Below are 25,535 nucleotides of genomic sequence, written 5' to 3'. Positions count from 1 at the left end.
TCAAAAACTCTTGTCACCAAAGCAGCAGCTACTGTATAACACTGAGGATGTTCCATAGGAAAAGGAGGAGAAATTGAGGTAAAACAAGAGCAGCTTTAGCGTAGCAAAGGGGTCCTGATGAGGCCATTGCAGTTTGAGATTCAGTGGTGGGATCGGTGGATAAATTTTAGTTTAAATTTGAGCTGACAAGCGAGAGGTTAGTCTTGATCTGCGAGATGCTGGTGGAGTGCAAAAGGCCAGGAGAGTGTGGAGTTTAGACTCAGCAGCAGTTCATCCTTAGAGGGAACTCGACCGTGAGGTGCAGATAGCCTTAAATTCCACTTGGAGTTAAACCACAATGTTCCTGAGGAAAAGGAAGAGAAATTGAGGAAAAAATGAGCACTATGTTGAAGTGATTCATAAAACTTTTAAGAGAAAACAATTTAGTGCAGGATGGGCAGACAACTGAAGCCTGCAATATGTGGGTGCCTGGTGCATGATGTGGGAGGTCCTGGATACCTCTTGTGTCTGGGATGACTCTATTGTGATTGCTTGTGCTTTAAGCTCAAGGAGTAGCTGACGACACTTAGTCACATTCAGGAGACTGTAGGGTCCTTGGAATGTACGTTCCAGTTTGTGATCACTCTGCAGGCAGAGGGGGTTAGTGGAGAGGGGAAGTGGGTGATCATCCACTGGGGTAGGAAGAGCAAGTGGGAGGCAGTGCAGGGATTTTCTGAGAGTTGAATTGACAAAGAAATGATAAGTAATGAAATTAAGAACTGTAATAATAACAACAACTCGGAGGAAGGCAACCATGAGCAAAACCACGGAACCCTGGAACAAGTGGCTGCCATGGGTGGAGGGAGGTGAAGTGAAGAAATGCAGCAGTAATAGGGGATTCTGTAGTCACTGGAATAGACAGGCATATTTATAGTCGCAAGCAAGGGTCTCGAGTAGTGTGTTGCCTCCCAGGGATATCACAGAGCAGGAGCTAAAGAGTTTAGAGAGGGAAGGGGAACAGCCAGAACATGGATAAAGAGGACTGGGGTGAGGCTTGTGTTGGAGCATAAACACCAGCATAGACAGTTGGGCCGAATGGCCTGTTTGTGTGCTGTTTCTGTGCTCTAGATTCTTAGCAATTTTATATAACTTGTGGTTCATGTTCATGTCATTGGAAGAGCAATGGGGAGTTCAGTAATTAGGAGAGATTAAAGAGCAGGACCTCACGGGTAGTAATCTAAGTATTACTCCCAGAGCCACATGCTCATCAGTAGAGGAATAAGATAAGGCAGTTAAATGCAGAGAGACAGCATTAGAATTGGAGGAAGCACTGAGGGTAGCAAGGGCACAGAATGTACTCTGGGTGGGGGACTTCAATGTCCATCACTAAGAGTGGCTCGGCAGCACCACTACTGACCGAGCTGGCCGAGTCCTGAAGGACATAGCTGCCAGACTGGGCCTGCGGCAGGTGGTGAGCGAACCAACACGAGGGAATAACTTACTTGACCTCGTCCTCACCAACCAACTGTCGCAAATGCATCTGTCCATGACAGTATTGGTAAGAATGACCACCGCACAGTCCTCATGGAGACGAAGTCCCGTCTTCGCACTGAGGACACCATCCAACGTGCTAAATGGGATAGATTCAGAACAGATCTAGCAGTTCAAAACTGGGCATCCATGAGGCGCTGTGGGCCATCAGCAGCAGCAGAACTGTATTCCAGCACAATCTGTAACCTCATGGCCTGGCATATTCCTCACTCTACCATTACCAACAAGCTAGGGGATCAACCCTGGTTCAATGAGGAGTGTAGAAGAGCATGCCAGGAACAGCACCAATTATACCTAAAAGAGGTGCCAACCTGGTGAAGCTACAACTCAGGACTACATGCATGCTTAAACAGCGGAAGCAACATGCTATAGACAGAGCTAAGCGATTCCACAACCAACGGATCAGATCAAAGCTCTGCAGTCCTGCCACATCCAGTCGTGAATGATGGTGGGCAATTAAACAACTAACGGGAGGAGGAGGCTCTGCAAACATCCCCATCCTCAACGATGGCAGAGTCCAGCACGTGAGTGCAAAAGACAAGGCTGAAGCGTTTGCAACCATCTTCAGCCAGAAGTGCCGAGTGGATGATCCATCTCGGCCTCCTCCCGATATTCCCATCATCACAGAAGCCAGTCTTCAGCCAATTCGATTCACTCCATATGATAGCAAGAAACGGCTGAGTGCACCGGATACAGCAAAGGCTATGGGCCCTGACAACATCCCAGCTGCAGTGCTGAAGACTTGTGCTCCAGAACTAGCTGCACCTCTAGCCAAACTGTTCCAGTACAGCTACAACACTGGCATCCACCCGACAATGTGGAAAATTGCCCAGGTATGTCCTGTCCACAAAAAGCAGGACAAATCCAATCCGGCCAATTACCGCCCCATCAGTCTACTCTCAATCACCAGCAAAGTGATGGAAGGTGTCGTCGACAGTGCTATCAAGCAGCACTTACTCACCAATAACCTGCTCACCGATGCTCAGTTTGGGTTCCGCCAGGACCACTCGGCACCAGACCTCATTACAGCCTTGGTCCAAACATGGACAAAAGAGCTGAATTCCAGAGGTGAGCTGAGAGTGACTGCCCTTGACATCAAGGCAGCATTTGACCGAGTGTGGCACCAAGGATCCCTAGTAAAATTGAATCGGGGGAAAATTCTCCAGTGGCTGGAGTCATACCGAGCACAAAGGAAGATGGTAGTGGTTGTTGGAGACCAATCATTTCAGCCCTAGGGCATTGCTGCAGGAGTTCCTCAGGGCAGTGTCCTTGGCCCAACCATCTTCAGCTGCTTCATCAATGACCTTCCCTCCATCATAAGGTCAGAAATGGGGATGTTCGCTGATGATTGCACAGTGTTCAGTTCCATTCGCAACCCCTCAAATAATGAAGCAGTCCGAGCCCGCATGCAGCAAGACATGGACAACATCCAGGCTTGGGCTCATAAGTGGCAAGTAACATTCGCGCCAGACAAGTGCCAGGCAATGACCACCTCCAACAAGAGAGAATCTAACCACCTCCCCTTGACATTCAACGGCATTATCATCGCCGAATCCCCCACCATCAACATCCTGGGGGTCACCATTGACTAGAAACTTAACTGGACCAGCCATATAAATACTCTGGTCACAAGAGCAGGTCAGAGGCTGGGTATTCTGTGGCGAGTGACTCACCTCCTGACTCCCCAAAGCCTTTCCACCATCTACAAGGCACAAGTCAGGAGTGTGATGGAATACTCTCCACTTGCCTGGATGAGTGCTGCTCCAACAATACTCAAGAAGCTCAACACCATCCAGGACAAAGCAGCCCGCTTGATTGGCACCCCATCCACCACCCTAAACATTCACTCCCTTCACCACTGGTGCACCGTGGCTGCAGTGTGTACCATCCACAGGATGCACTGCAGCAACTCGCCAAGGCTTCTTCGACAGCACCTCCCAAACCCGCGACCTCGACCACCTAGAAGGACAAGAGCAGCAGGCACATGTGAACAACACCATCTGCACGTTCCCCTCCAAGTCACACACCATCCCGACTTGGAAATGTATCGCCGTTCCTTCATCGTCGCTGGGTCAAAATCCTGGAACTCCCTTCCTAACAGCACTGTGGGAGAACCTTCACCACACGGACTGCAGCGGTCCAAGAAGGCGGCTCACCACCACCTTCTCAAGGGCAATTAGGGATTGGCAATAAATGCTGGCCTCGCCAGCGATGCCCACATCCCATGAATGAATTTTAAAAAAATTAGGAAGAAAGGATTCAGATTCCTCATGCACTGGGACAGTTCTGGGTAGGAGAGGCCTGCACAGGATGAACAGGTTTCACTGAATAAAGTTGGGACCAATGTCCTTGATGAGAGAGTAACAGTACTGTGTTGGAGGGAAAAACAAGATGAGGAAGCAGAAAGGATAGCAAAAGGGGCAAGGAGTGTAGGAAAGAGACAAGGTAAGAACAAATCAGAAGAGGAAAGGTGTAAAATTAGCAAGAATGCCAAACATACCAGGGTGAGAGGGGAGTCATATTAATGATCAAAGTACCCAGAGAATGATGAGAATGTGAATAGCATAGATGCATTTAAGGGGAAGCTAGCTAAGTACATGAGGGAGAAAGGAATAGAAGGACATGGTGATAGGGTGAGATGAAATTAGGTGGGAAGAGGCTCATGTGGAGCATGAACACCAGCATGGACCAGTAGGGCCGAATGGCCTGTTTCTCTGCAGTAAATTCTATGTAATTTTCATGTTTTGACTTCAATGGAAAGGAAAATCAGCGGGGTGTGTATTGGGCGGCCGATCCAATATTACCCATTTACAACACGGCAAAAGTTAAACTTACCCCCGGAGTCACTCACAGCACATCTGAAGCGATTAAGCTTTACCACAGATGATGTGGAAGGTCAAAACCGAGGGTTGGTCCATCGGATGTGTCACTAAATAGGAATTGGCTGTGTCTGAAGCTTGTTCTTGGCACCTAATGGGCCATCTGGAGGTGACAGTTGGACATTACAGGAATTGTCCAAACAGGGAGCCCTGAGCTAAGAAGGTGACTCGGTGGATTAAACTCCTCTTTAAACAGGAGTAGATGTGGCAGCTCTTGCACTATGAGGAGCAGGTTTTGCAAGTCGACCTGTCGCCTGATGTCAGAAGGGGCGACGCTGGGCTGGACTATTAGCTCGGCCAGGTTGGTTGGTCTCATAATACTTATTACTACAGGTATACGCATAGTTTCACTCTGCTGACTGTCTACTAAGTCCTATGTGAGGAGAGCTGAGCCGCACCGGGGAGCAACACTCTGCTGCCAAATAATGCAAGGCAAACCCAGAGTTTCTTGTGGCCCCGCTACTTACAGGGAGGTGGGGGGATACCCGGCAAGGCCAGGCATGCGGAGGTCCTGCCGAATTTAACACCAGGACCTCATTACCATTTTTATCTTCCGTTTCCCGCCCGGCAGCCAGGCAAATTGACAGGCTGGCCGGCAGCCAGGCGGGAAAACCAGCAGCTGGAGGCCGGATATTGGGGTTTGGAGGAGGTCGGCCTCGATCGCAGGGCAAGCTGGAGTTCGGGGGTTGGAGGTAGTCGATCGCGGCAGGGGCTGGAGAGGCGCCACGATTGGCAAAGGGGAGGCCGAAGGTTTGCTTGAGGGGCCGGCGGGGAGCACTCCCGCTCCACAAGGAGTGCCATAAAAAGCACTTACCTTCTGGAGCCAGCAGCTCTCGCCTCCATTTCACTGCTGGGTTTCCTGAGCCCTGGGAAACCCGGCCGGCAACAGTTAAACTTAAATCAGGCTGCCTATTGCACTGTGGGAGCCTGATTTAAATATGTTAATGAAGTGTCGCACTCCAGGAAACCCACCGCTGTAAAAACGGCAACTGGTGCGTACACAGCGGGTTGGGGACACGTTCCCCGTTTTTTTTTTAAGAGTTTAACCCCCCCACCACCGATCTCCTCCCACCCGTTGTGGGGGAGGTTAATATTCAGGCCCTAGTGTCTGCACATTGGCTCTGCAGATTAAACCAGCTAGTTTGCTGATCAATTGTTTCTTGCCTTTATATTCAGCGAGACCTTGGTAAGATGTTCCTTGCAGGTCAAGGTACGGTCCAGTGTAACATCTGGACACAAAGGCTTTGGGTCGTGGTCCAGGCTCTGTCCATTCAAGAAGATGTCCAGCTGTTTGTTGGTCTTTGTGTGCTTTAGATGGAAACAGCTGGAAACTGTCTGTTTAGCACTTGGCTAAAAGCGCTTGGCAAAAAGTCTCCATCTTTTGCAATAGTGGGCCATCTCTCTCATGTCAGCATTCAGGACTACTTCTAGATGACTGAAATCTTGGCAGCATCCATGATATCATAAGTAGTGGAGTCTCTGGGGGCTACTAAGGTCTGTGTGAATGAAGTGATCTGATTAGTATCTGTAACAGCATCGTAAATGTGTTCAAGAGGAACATATTTACGATTTCACTTCACATAGCGACCAGAGCAACTCAGACTAAATTTAAGACCAATCTGGCAATCACATTTACGATGTGCCAGTAAGGATCAGGCAAATCTCAAAGGGATGAACTAAATGAAACTAACTGGGATATATTGCTGAAGATACCTCAGTTTAGGGACGGTGGAAGAAAAATAAGGGTAAAGCAGTGTCCAAAATGGATGCACAGGTTAAATAATGTGGGAATTAAAAAGAAAGGAAACAAACGATACAAACCTTTAGAGGTAAAAAAAAAATGGAGGGGAGGACTCTTGGAACAGTATAGAAATTTGTTAAAATAGCTTAAAAGGGATATTAAGAATGATGATAAGTTAAACAGAGATTGTCGCAAAGTACACCAGGAAAGTAACAGAGGGCCAGTAAATTTAGAACAACTTTCAGGAAGGGCTTCAAAGAATGATACGTGTTTGAAATAATCTGCCAATTACGGTAATAGAATCAACAGAATTTCCATACAATTCGATGTCATATCGGACGGGTTAATGTACCAGAGGCCAGGAACTTTCATGGGCAGAATGGTCATTTCTGAATCTTGATGCTCCTAGAACCAATTGGATCTGGCAGCAGATACCCAAATCAGCCAAACCCTTCTTGTGGTGTATGGGTGATGCAAGATGCTTTGGCTTAAATTACAGCGGATAATTCACTGTACGAATGCAGGATGAAGGACTGAATGGGCTGCATGACAACTGTATGACTTTTAGCCATAGTTCAGGCCTGAGAAACCAGAGAGGGAGAAGGGCAAACCCTGTACACGAGTTCAACAATAACTTGCATTTATACAGCGCCTTTAACGTCACGAGGCGCTTCACAGGAGCGTTATCAGACAAAATTTGACACCAGGCTACATAAAGAGAAATTAGGACAGGTGACCAAAAGCTTAGTCGAAGAGGTAGGTTTTTATGGAGCATCTTAAAGGAGGAGAGGTAGGGAGGGGATTTCAGAGTTTAGGGCCTAGGCAGCTGAAGCCACGGCCACCAATAGTGGAGCAATTAAAATCAGGGATGCGCAAGAGGCCAGAATTGGAGGAACGCTGAGATCTCGGACGGTTGTAGGGCTGGAGGAGGTTACAGAGATAGGGAGGGGCGAGGTCATGGAGGGATTTGAACACGAAGATGAGAATTTTAAAATTGAGGCGTTGCCGGACCAGGAGCCAATGTAGGTCAGTGAGCACAGGGGTGATGGGAGAACGGGACTTGGTGCGAGTTAGGATACGGGCAGCAGAGTTTTGGATGAGCTCAAGTTCCAGCTCTGGCTTTGTGGCAGCTGGAAATGAGGCTGTGGTCATTGCTGCACTGACTGCTGGGCTATCGGCCACGGTCAAGGCACTTGTTAAAGGACGATGAACCTGACATTGATATCCTCATCTAACTTCACACTGTTAATGCAGTGGAGGAGCTTATGGAAGTTAGAAAGAACTCCAAAACCTTCTCACCAGCTATCTACCTGGTGAATGGTTCTGTTGTTTTCAATCTGTATGAACTGGAGCTCTTGAAACAAAAATGGAATTTGAGTTCTCAGTGATGCATGTAGCATTGGGTACGGTTAATGCTTCCTCTGGGAATACTATACAGTGCTTCTCACAGTTATAAAGAGCCCTGCTGGACAGTAGGTAACAGGCTGTGCTCTTCAGGACGTTCTGTGATGTTCGGAGGCAACGCAGGCACTGGTCAGAGATTCCATTGTTGGCAGGATGTACAAGTCTTCTCTGCGTCCGTGCAACAACCACGGTTGATGATAAACCGCATCAGTGGATATTGGTACCAATACAAGAATGTAATGCAAAGAATAAATGCAATCCAAATTCAGATGTTAATGCTGTTGATTATGTTGGACAGTGAAATCTTTTTTTTTAAAAAATATCTTGCAGAAAAGCTTTAACAGAAGAACATTATCCTGGGAAGACAGACTGATGCTGACAAGAGGAGAAAAAGAACTGAGGTAGAAATTGAGAATGAGGCAGAGAGGACTTAAAGATAAGGCCATGTTTCCATAAAGGTATACAAGGGTTCCAAACCCTTAAATAGTCGGTACCCAATAGAACAGCAGATAAATCATTTTATATGGAGATTAAACAATAACAATTATTTTGAAATATCAGAACAACATACCCACCTGGGCTATTCTATGATGCTGCAACTTGATGACTCTCGAAACTGCCATCTGCATACTTCCAAATACAGCCACCACCTCCAAGATCTTGTCATCAAACGAGGGTGCACCAAAGATCTAAAAGGAGCACAGAATTCACAACTCTGGGAAGGACAGAATAGCTGCATGACAAGACACATCAGTACTTGCATCTTGAACCCTTTCCTGATAGAGCAGAAAGGAATTGTAAGGGTACCTTTATGAATTTGCTCTCCCATCACTGCAGCACACGTCAGGAAGGGAGAGTGCCCGATTTGCGGCACAAACCATCTCCCATCCATTGAACTTAAACTCTGAATTGGAGGGCAAAGTCATAAAACTACCCCTTACACATGGTCACTGCTGTTAAAGGATAGACAATACTGGTGGCAATGTTAGTGGACGAACACATGACATTCTTCCATTTCCCATTTACTTTAAAGTGCTCATCTGCTTCCATCACCAACAGAAATTTCTAGCTTTAAGAGCTATCCTGACCAAGAATTCAAAGGGTGAGCAATAAACTTAAAGGCAAATGCAACAACAGTTTTGTGGATAACATTTTTAAAATCACAATCGAAATAGGGTTGGGGGATAATTAAAGCTGATTTTATATTACGAGTTCATCCATGGGTAATCTGAGGCCTGAAGTAAAGTTTCTCATCTATATGGTGGCTCTGGCTCATATGCCAGCAACACATAAATGATGGGTTCTTGGACTCAGGGCTGGGAAGGACCTGGGCAGCACCATTCAGGGAGGGAAGAAAAGAAGTCGACATGAGTGGTGCAAAGGCTAACTGGCTCCCTGGCCTCTAGTCCAGGCTAATCTCTCATGAGCCATCTGGTTCTATTCGACTTCCAGAAACACTGAAGAAGCTCCAGAATAGACAACCGTATGTAGAGTTGGCAAGGAGCTGGAGTGTGGTCTCAGTGAGCCTGTCAGCTGATCCCTGGCTTAACAGGTAGAGAGCAGCAGTAGTCAAGGGGTAAGGGAAGCGGGAGCCTAGGGAGCAGAGCCCAGTGAGAGTTGGGGAGGCCAGGTATCGAGGAAGTATGGGATGAGCTTATCGGACTGGTTCCACTGTACGAAGTGGGAGGAACCATGAAAGGGGAAATTTTTAACCTTTATACTTACCACAGGTCAGAAATTTTAATTTGAAGGATATGTAGTTGGCTGGTGTTTTTTGTTGGAATGTAATTGGGTAGATTTTTTTTGGTGACATATGACTGTGGAGAAAATTGAAATATGATTGACAGATGTGATCGCGAGAGAGATAAATAGTACTTGAGTAGACATTTAAATGGTTATCTGACTGTTTCCAGTGTTTTGGATTCCCTCTAAGCATTCTTATTACAATATCTTAAAATAAATGTTTATATCCTGCATAAAAACATTTAGTAACAAGGCAATCAGCAATAGCAAGAGTATGGCATGCAGGGAAGTACAGCATACATTTAGGAGTGTTCAAGCAAGCACTGTGGTACTATGGAAAATGGACCTGATACAACATTGTTTAGAAAGTGCATCCATTTGTGAAATATTCCAGGCTCTCAATACAAAATACAGTACAATCCCTGCATTCGCTGGAAGGGTCTACAACTATGGCAGCAGTTTTTGAACAATAATATTATAGTATTCAATGCCTAAATTCTGCAGTTCATGAAGCATTTTAGAAATTATCCAATCAATGAGAGATGCAGCCAGGATCAAATGAGGAGAGCAGAAAAGCCTCGAGGTCAAGAACCAATTGGTTTGTTATTGACAGAAATAGCCATCTTTTCCTCACGCAACTTACATCGTCCTCCCTCGTCCCACCCCAAAAGTTGGTTCCTCCGGCGTAGCTGGGGATGTTTAATACAGCAATGCCCTGGAGACTGGGTAGGGGAATGTATTGTCCATCGCACTGTAACACACAAAAGAAACTGGGTGAAAAAAGGAACACCTTTATTTCAACACAATTAAATAACGCACACCCATTTTTCCATTCTATTCAAATTAAGGTTGGGGCAGGTAATAGTACAATGTCGCTTATGCCTTCAATGAACTTACATGGACCAACCCTTCAATATTAGGTGTGTCTGCCTCCTGAGGGATGTAAATATTCAGTACTTATCGCCACATCTAACCAATGCTATTTCTGACATACTCCTATGTTAGTACCATCAATATTTTAACTTTATTGTAACTACAAAGACATAGCCCCGCTCTTATTCGTTGGTTTGGGCTGAAGTCTTGCCAATGGAAATGACTGGTGTATCTATTGTCAATCTTCAGAGTTTACCTTATTGAGAAGATACAATCTATCTTACATGCAATTCCATCCACATGCGGGTACATACAAGCACTATAAAAGAAAGACTTGCATTTATAAAGTCCCTTTCATGACCTCAGGACATCCCAAAGTGCTTTGCACCCAATGAAGTACAGTTGAAGTGTAGTCACTATTGTAATGTAGGAAACGCGGCAGCCAATTTGAGCACAGCAAGGTCCCACAAACAGCAATGTGATAATGACCAGATAATCGGTCTTAGTGATATTAGTTGCGGGATAAATATCGGCCAATGCACCAGGGAGATCTCCCTGCTCTTCTTATAATAATGTCATGGGATCCTTTACACCCACCGGAGAGAGCAGACAGAGTCTCGGTTTACTATCTCATCTGAAAGACAGCACCTCGAACAGTGCAGCACTAGAAGTGTCAGCCAAAATTATCTGCTCAAGACTCTGGAGTGGGACTTGAACCCACAACCTTCTGGCTCAGAGGGGAGAGTGCTACCTACTGAGCCACGGCTGACATCTTGTAAGTTGTAAAACTTTTTTAAAAATTGGTAGAGTCCCAACATACTCTTCAGATTATTAACCCAACCTACCTGTTCTCTCACCCTAACTCTTAATCCCGTCCATCTCAAAGTTCTCTTTGCCTCTTGACCACATTTATACAGTCTGCTTCCTTGGCCTTCTCTAGTAATGTATTCCACACATATCTCAGCTTCTGGGTGAAAAAGTTTGATCCGCCTTCCCTTGTTGCTCCTCGCCTGCTGCTACTTGAACCCTTCACCTCACTGAATAACGTGCTTGAATCGAATTTCTCAAAATCCTTTATAACCTTGAAAACATCAATGAAATAACAACAGTCTCTTCCAAAAAAAACAACCATAGAACTCAAATTCCTGACACACAGAATCATCTTGGTTGCTCCCTTCAGTATCCTCATAAGGGTAATAATATCCTTCCTGTGATTATGAGTGACTGGAACTGCACACTCTATTCTAGATGGGTCTGATTTAACACCTTACACAGTAATACAACCTCTTTTAAATCGCGTTCTCTGCCAATGCAACCCAATACCTTATATACCATTTTTATAACAGCTACACACTGCACTGATGATTTCACAGATTTAGCCACTATAAGCCATAGATCTCATTCCCCATCAGCACACTGTGCCAATGATCCATTTAACACTTACTCCCACTCTCACTTCCTTGCTCCGGTACTAATTTTACATTTAGTAGTAGATTGTGTCCACTGGGTGGAGAGACGGTAATGAGAGGGCACAAATTAAGATAACCACAAATAGAATTGAAGGGAAGGAGAGGAAAAGAAGAACAGAGGGTAGTTAGAATGTGGAACTCTCTTCCACAAAACGTTGTTGATGCTGAATCTCTAAATTATCTTAAAAGGGGATTAGATAGCTGCTTGAAAGAGAGGATTGTTAAAGGGCATAGGGAGCAAGCAGGAAAGTGTTGATTCGGCCAGGTGGGTCATGCAGAGACCACCACTGGCACAGGCTTGCTGGGTCAAACAGCCTGTTTCTGTGCTGTAACCCTCTGTGATTCCATGGATTAAACCTGCCACCTACTGGCCCAGTTATCGAAAAGAACGAATTCATTCCAGATGTAGTCACAGTTCTCCTTTCTTCTATTTTGGTATCTTGCATACTTGGGAGTCTTAGCTTCCAATTCCACTCTCCCATCTAAGTTATTTATATCTATAATATTAAAAACCTTACATCTGTGCACACTTCTTGTCTATATAATGTGAATGCATGTTAACATGTTTTTGTGTCTGTTTTTTCCCCATTGTAAATCCTATATTTATAATGGGTTTTGCCTGTGTAAATACGTCACTCTGATTGCACAATCTGGTTATAGGTTCCCACAGATTGCTCCTCTGAAATTTGTAATATTCAAAATAAGAGTTTAAACATTTTTTAAAAAAAATACATTTTCAAAATCACAAAATATCTGCAGTAAAATCTCACATCTCCTCTCCGAGAGGGTATAAATCTCCCAGCTTCTCTCCCAGAGGGTATAAATCCCACATTTCTTCACCCAGAGGGTATAAATCCCACATTTCTTCACCCAGAGGGTAAAAATCCCACAGTTCCCACAGGTATCCCTCCATCACCATGGCTCATCTCCTGCAACAAGTCTGAGGTGCTGAACTTGGGGGAGAATACTGCAGAACTGAAAGAGATAGTAACCTTGCACATGATCTCACAACATAGAGGAAAACCTTGTACCAATGAGGTAAGAAATGGACCACACAATCCATGTGGTCTTTGGATCTAAGCTATAATATTTTATGTAATGTTTATGTTCTTAATACCTGCTGTGTTTCTGTTACTGTATCTGACCCTTGGTATATTTGGACATGACAGTATAGAATACACTCTCTGAGACGTAAATTTCCTACGTTACAACAATGACTATACTTGAAAAGGACTTTATTGGCTGTAAAGCACTTTGGGATGTCCCGAGGTCATGAAAGGCGCTGTATAAATGCAAATCTTTCTTTCTAAAAGGAACTTCAATAGAACCGGGGTGCCAACCCATGACTAGTATTAAAGCCATGTATTCGAGAGCACTTGTTTGAAGTTAGTTACTGTGCATAGTTTCCAATGGACTCGAGTGTGCCACAACCTGACTCTTATCAGGTGTATTTCACCAGATAAAACCATCATGACTAAGAATTACTGGTATGCAAGGGAATGGAAGCTGTACAGAGCTAAAACACTGTGGCTTCAAGAGTTCTCCCATTTCTTTGTTTTAATTAAAGACTTGCCCTGTAGGTAGCTTCATTTATTTCCACAAGCACCTGAAGACATTACACTGATTGCTCGATGTGCCAGGTAACTTGATGTTTAGATAATGTATAAGATTCAGGGCTATGGAGCTTTGCTTCTGTGACAACTTCACTTTCATGCAGTGTTGTCTTCTCACTTGTAACTAAGTCATGAATTTAAAGGCAGCAGCCAGTGAGACGGATGAGGTGCAAAATTCCTTATGGGCACTTTGTCCAGCTGGTTGTCCCAACGTCCAAACATTTAGTCCTATTCTTCTTTGCAGGGCAGCACAAAACACAAAGGACCAGCAACTCAGAACATTCGCACCTACCAGTTTCATGACTAAGGCTGTTGAAGTCAACCTGATGCTCAGGCATAGATCCATCTAAAGGCTTTCCTTAACATGTCAGTGAGACTTAAGGAAATGTTTGGGGAGGGAAGGGATGTTCAAGTGTTTCCTTGCAAGACTCTTGCATGCTTTTCCTCTCCCTTGTTTGGCCCTACTCTAAGTCTGATCCAGAATCTTCAAATTCTGACCCCATTGGTTGTGAAACAATACACCATGCTCTAAGTGATAACAAATAACAACTTGCATCTATCTAGTGCCTTTAATGTAGAAAGGCAACCCAAGTTGCTCATTAGTACTACTGTCCCCTCCCGGATGACTATCTTTAGTCACTGAGGATTGCCTGTGCCGGCTCTCTGAGTGAACATGAAGGTGGCTCATAACACCAAATCTCTTGGAACAATGCCGTAACTGTAATTAAGGGTATGGTGCCCTAGTGATTATAGCACTGGACCAATAATTCAGAGGTCGTGAGTTCAAATCCCACCATGGCAAGTTGTAAAGCTGAATTCAATAAAACCTGAAATAAGAACATGAATGCTGCCAGATTGTTGTGAAAACCCAACTAGTTCATTAATGTCCTTCAGGGAAAGGAAGCTGCCACTCAGCTACCCGGTCTGGCCTACATGTGATTCCAGTCCTACATTATTTGGTTTACTCCTAATGCCCTCAGGGCAACTAGGGATAGGTAATAAATACTGCCTTGCCAGTTTTGCCCACAAAATTGTTCCACAGTGTAAGACAAGAATCTTTCAAAGTGAGACCTTGCTTAAATTCTCCTCTTCAGAATCCTCTATTGGTGGCAGTAGAAGCGTTTGACAATGGCGTTTGTGTCGACTTTCAACATGAATTGCTTTACAAAAAGGCCTTGCTTTCTCTTTGACATTTGAATCTGTATGCTTAGAAGATCTTGTATCTATTCAACATCGGCCCATTCTTTCCATTCACAATGGAAAGTCTTACTCACATACTCACACTTCATACTCCTAAACAGAGGGTCCCAGATGACACTCGGTGAGTAGCTGAATCCTTCGGGAAGGCAGGTTCAATTCCTGGTCTGTCTTAAGTTAGCTGACCTCAGTTGGGGCAGCAATGAAGTTCATAACGACTAGTCTTGGAAACCATAGGCTAGGAAGGATAAAAACTGACCAGGATTTCCGCTCCTGAATCCAAGCCACTAACCCCTGCTGGAAGTACACCTGTGGAGATGCTTAATGAGGACAGGATTGGGTTTCCATCTAATGAATTCCTGGAGTTAAATCGCCTGCCAACAATCAGCGCCTTGGCTCATACATGAAGAATGGCCACTTGGGAAATCATGGAACTTTTACCCAGCAACTAGGGCCGGGCAATAAATTCAAACTTGCCCGTGTTGACCATATCCTGAGATCAAATAAAAGAAAGGCCTCAAAGCCTTCAGCAAAAGGGTGAGTGAAGATAAAATTGACAAAGAAGGAAGGGGGGAGGGGGATCACGAATGAAGTGCAACAGCAACTATATTGTTCCACCACAGGACCAGGCCGAGGCTAAGGAAACATTAGAAATGTCCGGTTAACCTGGGAAAGGATTTATTGTAGCAAGTACAAATCTTGAACTTATTAGAAAGAACTTGTATTTATAGAGTATCTTATCACATCTGTCAGAAACACCCCAAAGCACTTGACATACAGTGTCTCACTTTGAAGTGTAGTCATTGCAAAGCCAGCAGCCAATTTGCACACAAGATCTCACAAACAGCAATTGGATGAACTGGACGACCTGTTTTTTGGTGGTGTTTATTGAGGGAGGAATGTTGGCCAGGACACCAGGACATCGCTGGTTCTTCTTCCTTTAGTGCCATGATATCTTTTATATCCACCTGAACAGGCAGACGAGACTTCTGTTTAATGCCAAATCTGAAAGACGGCATCTCTGACAGTGTAGCACCAAAGCGTCAGCCTATATTATGTACCCATGTCCTGGAGTGGGGCTTGAACCCACAGCCTACTGATTCAGAGATGAGCGCCCTACCAAATGAGCCAAGCTGACACTTGCACATCAGCATATAAGGGAACCCGTCATTCTTGGAATGGGATATGTAACTCGATTTGTCAAAAAATAAACTTTTAGTGCATTAAAAGGAACTACTCTACACTTTCGGAAATAGAACAAGAAGATAATAAAACAACTGAAGGTGCCTTTTGAACTTATCACAGGAACAGAGGACTGGAATGAACAGTTACCACAAACTGGAGAAAATAACTGAGTATAGAATCATAGAATCATAGAAGTTACAACATGGAAACAGGCCCTTCGGCCCAACATGTCCATGTCGCCCAGTTTATACCACTAAGCTAGTCCCAATTGCCTGCACTTGGCCCATATCCCTCGATACCCATCTTACCCATGTAACTGTCCAAATGCTTTTTAAAAGACAAAATTGTACCCGCCTCTACTACTGCCTCTGGCAGCTCGTTCCAGACACTCACCACCCTTTGAGTGAAAAAATTGCCCCTCTGGACCCTTTTGTATCTCTCCCCTCTCACCTTAAATCTGTGCCCCCTCGTTATAGACTCCCCTACCTTTGGGAAAAGATTTTGACTATCGACCTTATCTATGCCCCTCATTATTTTATAGACTTCTATAAGATCTCCCCTTAACCTCCTACTCTCCAGGGAAAAAAGTCCCAGTCTGTCTAACCTCTCCCTGTAAGTCAAACCATCAAGTCCCGGTAGCATCCTCGTAAATCTTTTCTGCACTCTTTCTAGTTTAATAATATCCTTTCTATAATAGGGTGACCAGAACTGTACACAGTACTCCAAGTGTGGCCTCACCAATGCCCTGTACAACTTCAACAAGACATCCCAACTCCTGCATTCAATGTTCTGACCAATGAAACCAAGCATGCTGAATGCCTTCTTCACCACCCTATCCACCTGTGACTCCACTTTCAAGGAGCTATGAATCTGTACTCCCAGATCTCTTTGTTCTATAACTCTCCCCAACGCCCTACCATTAACGGAGTAGGTCCTGGCCCGATTCGATCTACCAAAATGCAGCACCTCACATTTATCTAAATTAAACTCCATCTGCCATTCATCGGCCCACTGGCCCAATTTATCAAGATCCCGTTGCAATCCCAGATAACCTTCTTCACTGTCCACAATGCCACCAATCTTGGTGTCATCTGCAAACTTACTAACCATGCCTCCTAAATTCTCATCCAAATCATTAATATAAATAATAAATAACAGCGGACCCAGCACCGATCCCTGAGGCACACCGCTGGACACAGGCATCCAGTTTGAAAAACAACCCTCTACAACCACCCTCTGTCTTCTGTCGTCAAGCCAATTTTGTATCCAATTGGCTACCTCACCTTGGATCCCATGAGATTTAACCTTATGTAACAACCTACCTTGCGGTACCTTGTCAAATGCTTTGCTGAAGTCCATGTAGACCACGTCTACTGCACAGCCCTCATCTATCTTCTTGGTTACCCCTTCAAAAAACTCAATCAAATTCGTGAGACATGATTTTCCTCTCACAAAACCATGCTGACTGTTCCTAATTAGTCCCTGCCTCTCCAAATGCCTGTAGATCCTGTCCCTCAGAATACCCTCTAACAACTTACCCACTACAGATGTCAGGCTCACCGGTCTGTAGTTCCCAGGCTTTTCCCTGCCGCCCTTCTTAAACAAAGGCACAACATTTGCTACCCTCCAATCTTCAGGCACCTCACCTGTAGCTGTCGATGATTCAAATATCTCTGCTAGGGGACCCGCAATTTCCTCCCTAACCTCCCATAACGTCCTGGGATACATTTCATCAGGTCCCGGAGATTTATCTACCTTGATGCGCGTTAAGACTTCCAGCACCTCCCTCTCTGTAATATGTACACTCCTCAAGACATCACTATTTATTTCCCCAAGTTCCCTAACATCCATGCCTTTCTCAACCGTAAATACCGATGTGAAATATTCATTCAGGATCTCACCCATCTCTTGTGGTTCCGCACATAGATGACCTTGTTGATCCTTAAGAGGCCCTACTCTCTCCCTAGTTACCCTTTAGATGTGATGCTGAGCAAGAAGTATGTACTGCATGGGAGGAAGCCACATTAGATATTGTGAGATCCACCTGGAGAGTTCCAATGCAATTCTTAAAGGGACAGGAGCACAGCTTCATGATTATTATGCTGACTTGGGGGGCTAAACCCATTATACAGAGAGAAGACCTGAAAATGAAGGAAAATAAAGGTGATCATACTATCTTAATTCCAAATGTCTCAGATACTACAACATAAATGCCTGTCATAACAAACCACAAACTTTGTCACACTGAAGTTTTAAACAATCCCAATGCATTTAGTTGCTGAGAGAACTCTTAAGGTGAAACTCCCCTGATAATGACACTGTCCTGTGACAAGTACATTCCGTATTTGAAGGGATTTCATGGCATTTTAATATGATTGCATCACTTGAATTGACAGGGTCTTCTTGTGGTTTGACCGGTTTAACACAGTGAAAGATACAAAGCATTACCTCAAGTTGCACCTTTTGTTCTAAGTTCTTATAGGTGCGCTGGAGTAACTCTTTGGTGCCAAGCACACCATACCACATCATATTCTTGGTCCGGCTTCTAAAAAAAAAATGGAGAAAATATTCAGAAAGACACAGGTATGTTTCACTAATATTTCCTACTTTGTATTTTTGTGGAACAAAATGGGCTTTGCCACTGACGACATGAGAAAAATATTGATTCCTCTGTATCAATGCAGAATTTTTATTAAGGCCACAGTGTATCCACCATTTCAAGTTCTGGCGATTGTGCTTCTTTTAGTAGAGTATGGAGGACATTATTCATCATTCGGAAAAGGTCTGATTGTTTTATCAATTTTTTTTTTCACTGTTCACTTGATTTCAAATAGATTAGTTAAAACTTTCCACTGAGGCTTTCCAGTAGCTTCCACCGTATTAATGAGATCTATGTCTCTCCGCCATATTACAAGCACTTTTGCGAGGCTGCTTCACATTTATCCACGTTATATTGCATCTTTCATGTATTTACCCACTCAAATCGCCTTGAAGCCACTTTGCATTCTCCTCTCAACTCACAATCCCACCTAGTTTTGTTTCGTCAGCAAACTTGGAAATATTACATTTGGTTCCCTCATCCAAATCATTGATATATATTGTGAATAGCTGGGGCCCAAGCACTGATCCCTGCGGTACCCCACTAGTCACTGCCTGCCACCCCGAAAAAGACCCATTTATTCCTACTCTCTGCTTCCTGTCTGTCAACCAATTCTCAATCCATGCCAGTATATTACCCCCAATCCCATGTGCTTTAATTTTGCACACTAACCTCTTATGTGGGACTTTATCAAAGGCCTTCTGAAAATCCAAATAAACCACATCCACTGGTTCTCCCTTATCTATTCTACCAGTTACATCCTCAAAAAAACTCCAGTAGGTTTGTCAAACATGATTTCCCTTTCATAAATCCATGTTGACTTTGTCCAATCCCATTGATATTTTCTAAGTGTCCTGTTATCACATCCTTTATAATAGACTCTAGCATTTTCCCCACTACTGATATTAGGCTAACCGGTCTGTCGTTCCCTGTTTTCTCTCCCTCCTTTTTTAAATAGTGGGGTTACATCTGCCACCCTCCAATCTGCAGGAACTCTTCCATAATCTATAGAATTTTGGAAGATGACAACTAATGCATCCACTATTTCCATGGCTACCTCTTTTAGTACTCTGGGATGCAGATTATCAGGCCCTGGTGATTTATCGGCTTTCAGTCCCATTAATTTCTCCAGCACTATTTTTTTTTTACCAACACTAATTTCCTTTAATTCCTCTTTCTCACTAGTCCCTTGGTTCCCTCGCATTTCTGGGAAGTTATTTGTGTCCTCTTCCGTGAAGACAGAACCAAAGTATTTGTTTAATTGCTCTGCCATTTCCTTGTTCCCCACTATAAATTCTCCTGTTTCTGACTGTAAGGGATCTACATTTGTCTTCACTAATCTTTTTCTTTTTACATACTTGTAGAAGCTTTTACAGTCCACTTTTATGTTCCTTGCAAGTTTACTCTCGTACTCTATTTTTCCTCTCTTAATCAATGTCTTGGTCTTTTTTTGCTGAGTTCTAAACTGCTCCCAATCCTCAGGCTTGCCACTTTTTCTGGCGACTTTATATGACTACTCTTTGGATCTAATATTATCCTTAATTTCTTTTGTTAGCCATGGTTGGGCCATTTTTCCTTTTGTGTTTTTGCGCCAGAAAGGAATGTATAACTGTTGCAATTCATGCATTCATTCCTTAAATGTTAGCCATTGCCTATCTACCGTCATGCCTTTTAATGAAGCTTCCCAATCTATCATAGCCAACTCACTCCTCATACCTTCGTAGTTTCCTTTGTTTAGATTTAGGACCCTAGTTTTGGATTGGACTACTTCACTTTCCATCTTAATGAAGAATTCTATCAAGTTATGGTCACTCTTCCCTAAAGGACCCCACACAAGATTATTAATTAACCCCTTCTCATTGCACAATACCCAATCTTGGATAGCCTGTTCTCTGGTTGGCTCCTCAACATATTGGTCTAAAAAACCATCTTGTACACACTCCAAGAATTCATCCTCCACAGTATTACTGCTAATTTGGTTTGGCCAGTCTATATGTAGATTAAGGTCACCCATGATTACTGTAGTACCCTTGTTACATGCATCTCTAATTTCCTATTTGATCCCATTATCTACATTACCACTACTGTTTGGAGGCCTATAGACAACTCCCACCAGTGTTTTCTGCCCCCAAGTGCTTCTTAACTCCACCCAGACTGATTCTACTGGGATATTGTATATTTCCTTCCACTTACTACATTACAACAGTGACTACACGTCAAAAGTACTTCATTAGTTGTGAAGCGTTTTGGGACATCCTAAAGTCGCGAAAGTCACAATAGAAATGCAAGTTTTTTCTTTTTTTGCATTGGTATGTCCTTCTAATATTGCTCTTATAATTGGTATTTCTTTCTATTACTGTCCTTACATTGGTATTTTTAATAATATTCCATATCTTAAGAAAGCATCATTGTTTAACTTTCAAATTGCCCTTGGGAAAGTTCTGGCCTAACTCATGGCCAATCCACTGGTAATCTTTTGCCTATATTATGCACCCTGCTCTCAAATACTTGGGAGAATACTTTGTCATTGCACTGGACATCTCCAAACCTTTGGCAGCACTGATAAACAAGCTACCGTTGTACTGTAATAGAGAGAATGGGCTGTGGAAAGGGGGACCTGTGGGTCCTCCCATCCTTGGGAAAGGAGGGGGGAAATTCGGGTAAATACAGGGTAAAACACAGACGGCTCTGTGAGAAGGAGCGAGTGATGGAAGGCGATGTGCTGTTGCAGTTTCTGAACTGTGTTATTATTACTGATTATTAAATATATATCCATACTTGGAGCTTTGTGTGGAAGAGACTGAAGACCCTGTATCCAATGCTTACGTGGATCTTCATAATATGAAGCTACATTCAAGGATTCATGATACATAGCTTCGTCTCAGGTCACCAAGCGCTGAAGTTGATGGTTCATCATCTGACTCTTCAAAGACACAGTTTATTCATGTATCTCAAGTCCATCAACAGCCAATGCCACTTAATTTTGATGGCTTGACGCTCAGTCCTTTTTCATCATCTGATATTCTTGAACTCACTATCTCCCCTTCAAATGAAATTCCTGCATCTCCTCCATTGGAGCTCAGTTTCCTTTTTAGTGCTAATTCCCCCCCCCCCCCCCCCCTCCAACTCTCTCATCTCCACGAAGCCCAAGTGTTGAGTACTGCTCTCCTGCCTGGGTGGCTAGGTTCTCCTACCCACCCTCTTGCAGTCCTGCACGAGGTACAAGTAAAAGATTGGCCTTCCTCTGGCCGCCAAACTCTCTGCATTACTGCCTTTCTTTCTCAACATTATCAATATTATTAGAGTGAGATCTCCACACAATCTTAAGAACATAAGAAATAGGAGCAGGAGTAGGCCATAAGGCCCCTCGAGCCTGCTCCGCCATTCAATAAGATCATGGCTGTTCTTCAACCTCAACTCCACTTTCCAGCCCAATCTCCATATCCCTTGATTCCCCTAGTGTCCAAAAATCTATCTATCTCAGCCTTGAATATACTCAACAACTTAGCATCCACAGCCCTCTGGAGTAGAGAATTTCAAAGATTCACAACCCTCTGAGTGAAGAAATTCCTCCTCACAAGAACCTTCCTCTCTTCTTCCTTCTGAGCTCAGAATAATCTGCCTGATATACTGTTTCTTCTCTCTAAATCCTCAAGCTTTTGAAATCAACTTATCAACTCCTTACCTCCCCTATTTGAGGGAGAAAAGGATCGCCACAGTTTGAGTTCTTGTTCAGAATGGAGGTCTTTGCCAGGAACAATGGAACTCCTTAACTCACATAGTTCTTCCTTCCTCCAGCAATCTTTAGGCTGGCGTCACCTGAAGACAACTCTGATTTTCTGGTTTTATTCTTTTGTCGTGTTATGCATTATGAACCATGGCCCTTCACCTCGATTTCCTAATGTAAAAAGTTGAATGCTATGTGTAGATACCTGCATTTCTCGGGATGCTCCTCACGCTTGTTGTTAAATTCCAAGGAGATTTTTGCATCTAATCCAATTCCAAAATAATTGTTCATAACACACTTTTCAGTATAACCTTCTCTGGAATTTAAAAAAAACATAACTTTTGTTAAAAGACATTAATGCTTTCTTACGATTGGCTAGCACATTTTCACCCATGACAATAACCTATAAAATAGTCAGATACATTTTTTTTTAAAAGAATAGACCAATTTATAAGTAGAGAAAAAACAATAATTATTAGGATTGGTACAACAAAGAACACTTCTTACAGAGCGTCTGGATCAGGGTCAATGAATGGAGTTGCTCCAAAAGGATCGATGTTCGCGAGTAACATTTTGCTGATGATCGAACTTCCTGCGATGGAGGCAGCAAGTCCAGCTCGTAAACCTGTGTTAAGACACACACACACACATCGATAGGTAGCATGCAAGCAAGAACCTTGCTTGGTGGTAGCACAGATCAAAGAATCGGATGTAGAGGTCAACAAGCTTAATGCGCAGATCATTAAAATTAGGCTGCAATATAGTGACAGCCTGAATGGAGGTGATTCCCCCGTCAATCACACCAGGAGGCCGCACTGCTGTAAATGACTGGGATTGATTTTACGCACATAATTTGTATTATGTAACTTTCCTCCACTCACTGCATTAATCCTGCTGTACTCGGGAGATTCTGTTTGCTGCAGTTTTGGCCATGCATTCAGAGACTACTATAAATTAAAACCACAAATCCCGCCCCACCTCCAATTCATTCGCTGACACAGTGTGTCGATATTCACTCCGTTAAAATCAGTGGAAAAGCAGAGCCTATCTGATCTCTGTGCTCGATTCTCCGATCCATGCTCCCAGTGGTGGGGAGCTCCCGTTATAAAGTTCAGCCTTTATTATTGACAAAATGACCTGATGATATTGTGGGTCACTACATTAGCATACTGTGTCAAGGGGAATGTAGAACCCAGGTTGGCCTTAGAGATTCTCGACACACAAGCACTTGGATTTTGGTCCAGCTGGTTGGAAAAGGTGGAGGCCATTAGCTTCCTCCAAAGGAAGGAGAGAGAATCAGAAGAGAGCTGCCGTGAGTCCCTCAATGCATGCATCTTGCTGACTGAATGTGATCAGGGAGGGTAGGAAGGACATCTCGAGGGAAGTTCCAACCTGTCCTCTCAGCCAATAAGGAAGAGAGCTACTTCAAAAAAGGATAAAAGATAAAGCTAAATTAAATAGCTGGGTATAAGGGGGAGGGGGAGAGAGAAGAGAGGTAGGGGCATTGTTCTTTCACCAGCAGCTTTGGGTATGACCAGACTATTGAGACCGTGCCTTCAGCTGCCTAGGCCCTAAACTCTGGAATTCCCTCCCTAAATCTCTCCGCCTCTCTCTCCTCCTTTTAAGTCACTCCTTAAAACCTACCTCTTTGACTAAGCTTTTGGTCACCTGTCCTAATATCTCCTTATGTGGCTCGGTGTCAAATTTTGTCTGATAACCGCTCCTGTGAAGCACCTTGGGACGTTTTACTACGTTAAAGGCGCTATATAAATGCAAGTTGTTGTGTCCCTGTATCTGAGATTTTCAAAGTGATTTCTAAAGCCACTCATGCATGTTTGAAGTTTAACCTCCGTCCAGACTGAAGGTCACACATCACTGAACCTCAGCTTCTGCACCATGGTGACCAACTCCATTATCCACCCACTGGAAGAAAATATAGGTGGTCCAGATATCAAAAGGTTTCTACTCCATTCTTTCCAGTTTCTGCAGCCTCTCTCCTGTGTCAGGATGCTGGATACCTGGGCAGATGATTCTAGTATTCAGTACTGGGAGATTTTCTTTGCTCGCGGTCAGTGGTGAGGATGTGAATGGACCAGTGTAGCAAGTGGTGGTGCGATGGATTCGTCTCTCTGGAGGGGATCTTTGAGCAGACCGGAGAGCTGAAATAATGAAAAGAATACCAGATTACTAGATTTGTTCATTGGTACTACTGAATATTATAAAAAGTGATAAAAACAACAAAGGATTTTCAATGACAAAAAAAAGCTTTGTAAAAATGTAGAGCATCTTAAGGAGCAGAAATCTATACCAGCAACACATTCAATTATGATCTTCTACTGTTAATTAACCAAGTATGAACAAGTGCGCACTAACTCTAGTAAACTTCTTTATGCTCTGCTTTTACCCAATTTTGAAACATCTAGCGACACTCTTCACCAGCATAAAGCATTTTCTGTGCAGGCGGAGCAAGGCAATGGATTTATTCCAGGGTTTAACTGAAAAAGTCAGTAAGATCTGGCTATAATCGAATGCACCGGTGAAAACTTTTGAAATATTTCAGTACCACTCAAACGGGCATGGAGTGCCTCCCAACACAGGCAGTCAGTGAGTGCAAAGGGCAGCGGGAGTCTATACATGTTTGGTGGGATGCCAAGGGAAGACTGCAATAATAAAAAAAAAAATTTTTAAATTCTAAAGGAATAGAATTGAAAAGCAGGGAAGTTATGTCAAACTTATATAGAACCTTGGTTAGACCACACTTGGGAATACTGTGCACAGTTCTGGTCTCCATATTACAAAAAGGATATAGAGACACTGGAGAAGGTGCAAAAAAGATTTACAAGGATGATTCGAGAACTGAGAGGTTATAACCATCAGGAAAGATTGAACAGGCTGGGGCTCTTTTCGGTCGAAAAGAAGGCTGAGAGGTGACCTAATAGAGAAATTTAAAATTAGGAAGGCGTTTGATAGGGTTGACGTAGAGAAGATATTTCCAAGTGGGGGAGACCAGAACTAGAGGTCATAAATATAAAACAAAAGCAAAATACTGCGGATACTGGAAATCTGAAATAAAAACAGAAAATGCTGGAAAAGCTCAGCAAGTCAGGCAGCATCTGCGGAGAAAGAAACAGAGTTAATGTTTGAGGTCAAAGACCTTTCTCCACAGTTGCTGCCTCACTTGCTGAGCTTTTCGGTCATAAATATAAGATAGTCACTAATAAATCCAATAAAGAATTCAGGAGAAACTTCTTTACCCAGAGAGTGGTTAGAATGTGGAATTCGCTACCTCATGGGGTGGTCGAGGCAAATAGCATAGATGCATTTAAGGGGAAGCTAGATAAACACATGAGGGAGAAAGGAATAGAAGGATATGTTGATAGGGTAAGATGAAGTAAAGTGGGAGGAGGCTCATGTGGAGCATAAACATCAGCATAGACCTGTTGGGCCGAATGGCCTGTTTCTGCACTGTAAAGTCTACGTAATATTATACCAGCCCTCTGACCCCGCTCCCTGTGTGGAGGTGTTTAATAAAGGGAATGTGGAGCATCAACATCAAATCTCTTCCATTTGGTACA

At 43.6% G+C, this 25,535-nt stretch overlaps 1 protein-coding gene across 2 annotated transcripts in view; it reads right to left on the bottom strand.

The window, feature by feature from the left end:
* dgkh (diacylglycerol kinase, eta) overlaps window positions 1-25,535 on the bottom strand; it is a 465,735-nt gene that overhangs the window by 75,335 nt on the left and 364,865 nt on the right. For both annotated transcript variants that reach the window (XM_067992509.1, XM_067992508.1), the window contains exons 18-23: window positions 23,979-24,119; window positions 22,468-22,585; window positions 22,166-22,276; window positions 18,083-18,179; window positions 9,941-10,048; window positions 8,130-8,243 (exon numbers count right to left, since the gene is read on the bottom strand). In XM_067992509.1, the coding sequence (XP_067848610.1) occupies window positions 8,130-8,243; window positions 9,941-10,048; window positions 18,083-18,179; window positions 22,166-22,276; window positions 22,468-22,585; window positions 23,979-24,119 (689 nt within the window). The remainder of the gene's footprint in view (window positions 1-8,129; window positions 8,244-9,940; window positions 10,049-18,082; window positions 18,180-22,165; window positions 22,277-22,467; window positions 22,586-23,978; window positions 24,120-25,535) is intronic.

This window comes from Heptranchias perlo, chromosome 11 (genome assembly GCF_035084215.1).
Source record: "Heptranchias perlo isolate sHepPer1 chromosome 11, sHepPer1.hap1, whole genome shotgun sequence".
In the NCBI taxonomy this organism is placed as follows: domain Eukaryota; kingdom Metazoa; phylum Chordata; class Chondrichthyes; order Hexanchiformes; family Hexanchidae; genus Heptranchias; species Heptranchias perlo.
Note: the sequence above shows the minus strand (reverse complement) of the source record. Positions and strands in the feature narration are given on the sequence as shown.